Source organism: Microtus ochrogaster, unplaced genomic scaffold, assembly GCF_000317375.1.
Source record: "Microtus ochrogaster isolate Prairie Vole_2 unplaced genomic scaffold, MicOch1.0 UNK25, whole genome shotgun sequence".
Lineage (NCBI taxonomy): Eukaryota > Metazoa > Chordata > Mammalia > Rodentia > Cricetidae > Microtus > Microtus ochrogaster.
Window position 1 is genome coordinate 2,720,075 of NW_004949123.1, and position 902 is coordinate 2,720,976.

Below are 902 nucleotides of genomic sequence, written 5' to 3' on the forward strand. Positions count from 1 at the left end.
GATCTCTGTGAGTTCGAGACCAGCCTGGTCTACAAGAGCTAGTTCCAGGACAGGCTCCAAAGCCACAGAGAAACCCTGTCTTGAAAAACCAAAAACAACAACAACAAAAAAAAACAAAACACAAGGTATATATGTACACAGACCAAATGAGGGAAGAAGGCAGGGAGGGAGGAAGAGATGAAGGAAATGGTTCTGATTGAGATTCATCTTAAAGCCTAGCAGAGTGCTTTGGACAAGAGATGGTGGTTTCTTTGGAGAGACTGGAAAGAGTGATTGGATAGACTTGATGAAGCCGAAGCATGAAGGTGGATGAGCCCACAGGACTTGAATGAGTGGGGGATTGCTGCTATCTGGTTCATAAGCCTGAGGGCTATGCGGGAGTCAACTCTACAGGAAAATTGTGCAGGGTTAGGATTGTGTGCTGTAAAACAATCTTCACTGATGAAGCCGTTCATTTGATTCACATGACGATTTGAAATACTGTAAGAGTTGCTTTATAAAACACTGAAGGTACTTTATTGTTTGAACAGAAGTATTGGGAAGGAAAAGAGGGAAGATATTTTAGAAGGATTCTACTTGTGGGGTTTGCATCTTGTAGTGTTTTATGACTCCCTTTGAGAAAACTAACAAAAACTTTGAAATCTATCACATTAGGAATGTTCAAAAAGAGCAAACAACGGGAAGTTCACTCTTCGTGATTTGCTGGTCGTCCCCATGCAGCGTGTGCTGAAGTACCACCTCCTCCTTCAGGTCTGTACTTTCACAACGCTCCGCTGCCTTTGTTCCTCCCACAGGGCGCCATGTTCCTCAGCATCATGCTGCACAGGGCGCCATGTTCCTCAGCATTATGCTACACAGGGCACCATGTTCTGTCAGCATCATGCTGCACAGGGCGCCATGTT

The 902-nt window shown here is 44.7% G+C and overlaps 1 protein-coding gene across 2 annotated transcripts in view; it reads left to right on the forward strand.

Moving 5' to 3' along the window:
• Positions 1–902, forward strand: part of Vav3 (vav guanine nucleotide exchange factor 3) — a 320,561-nt gene that overhangs the window by 158,046 nt on the left and 161,613 nt on the right. For both annotated transcript variants that reach the window (XM_026789648.1, XM_005367914.2), the window contains exon 10: positions 655–750. In XM_026789648.1, the coding sequence (XP_026645449.1) occupies positions 655–750 (96 nt within the window). The remainder of the gene's footprint in view (positions 1–654; positions 751–902) is intronic.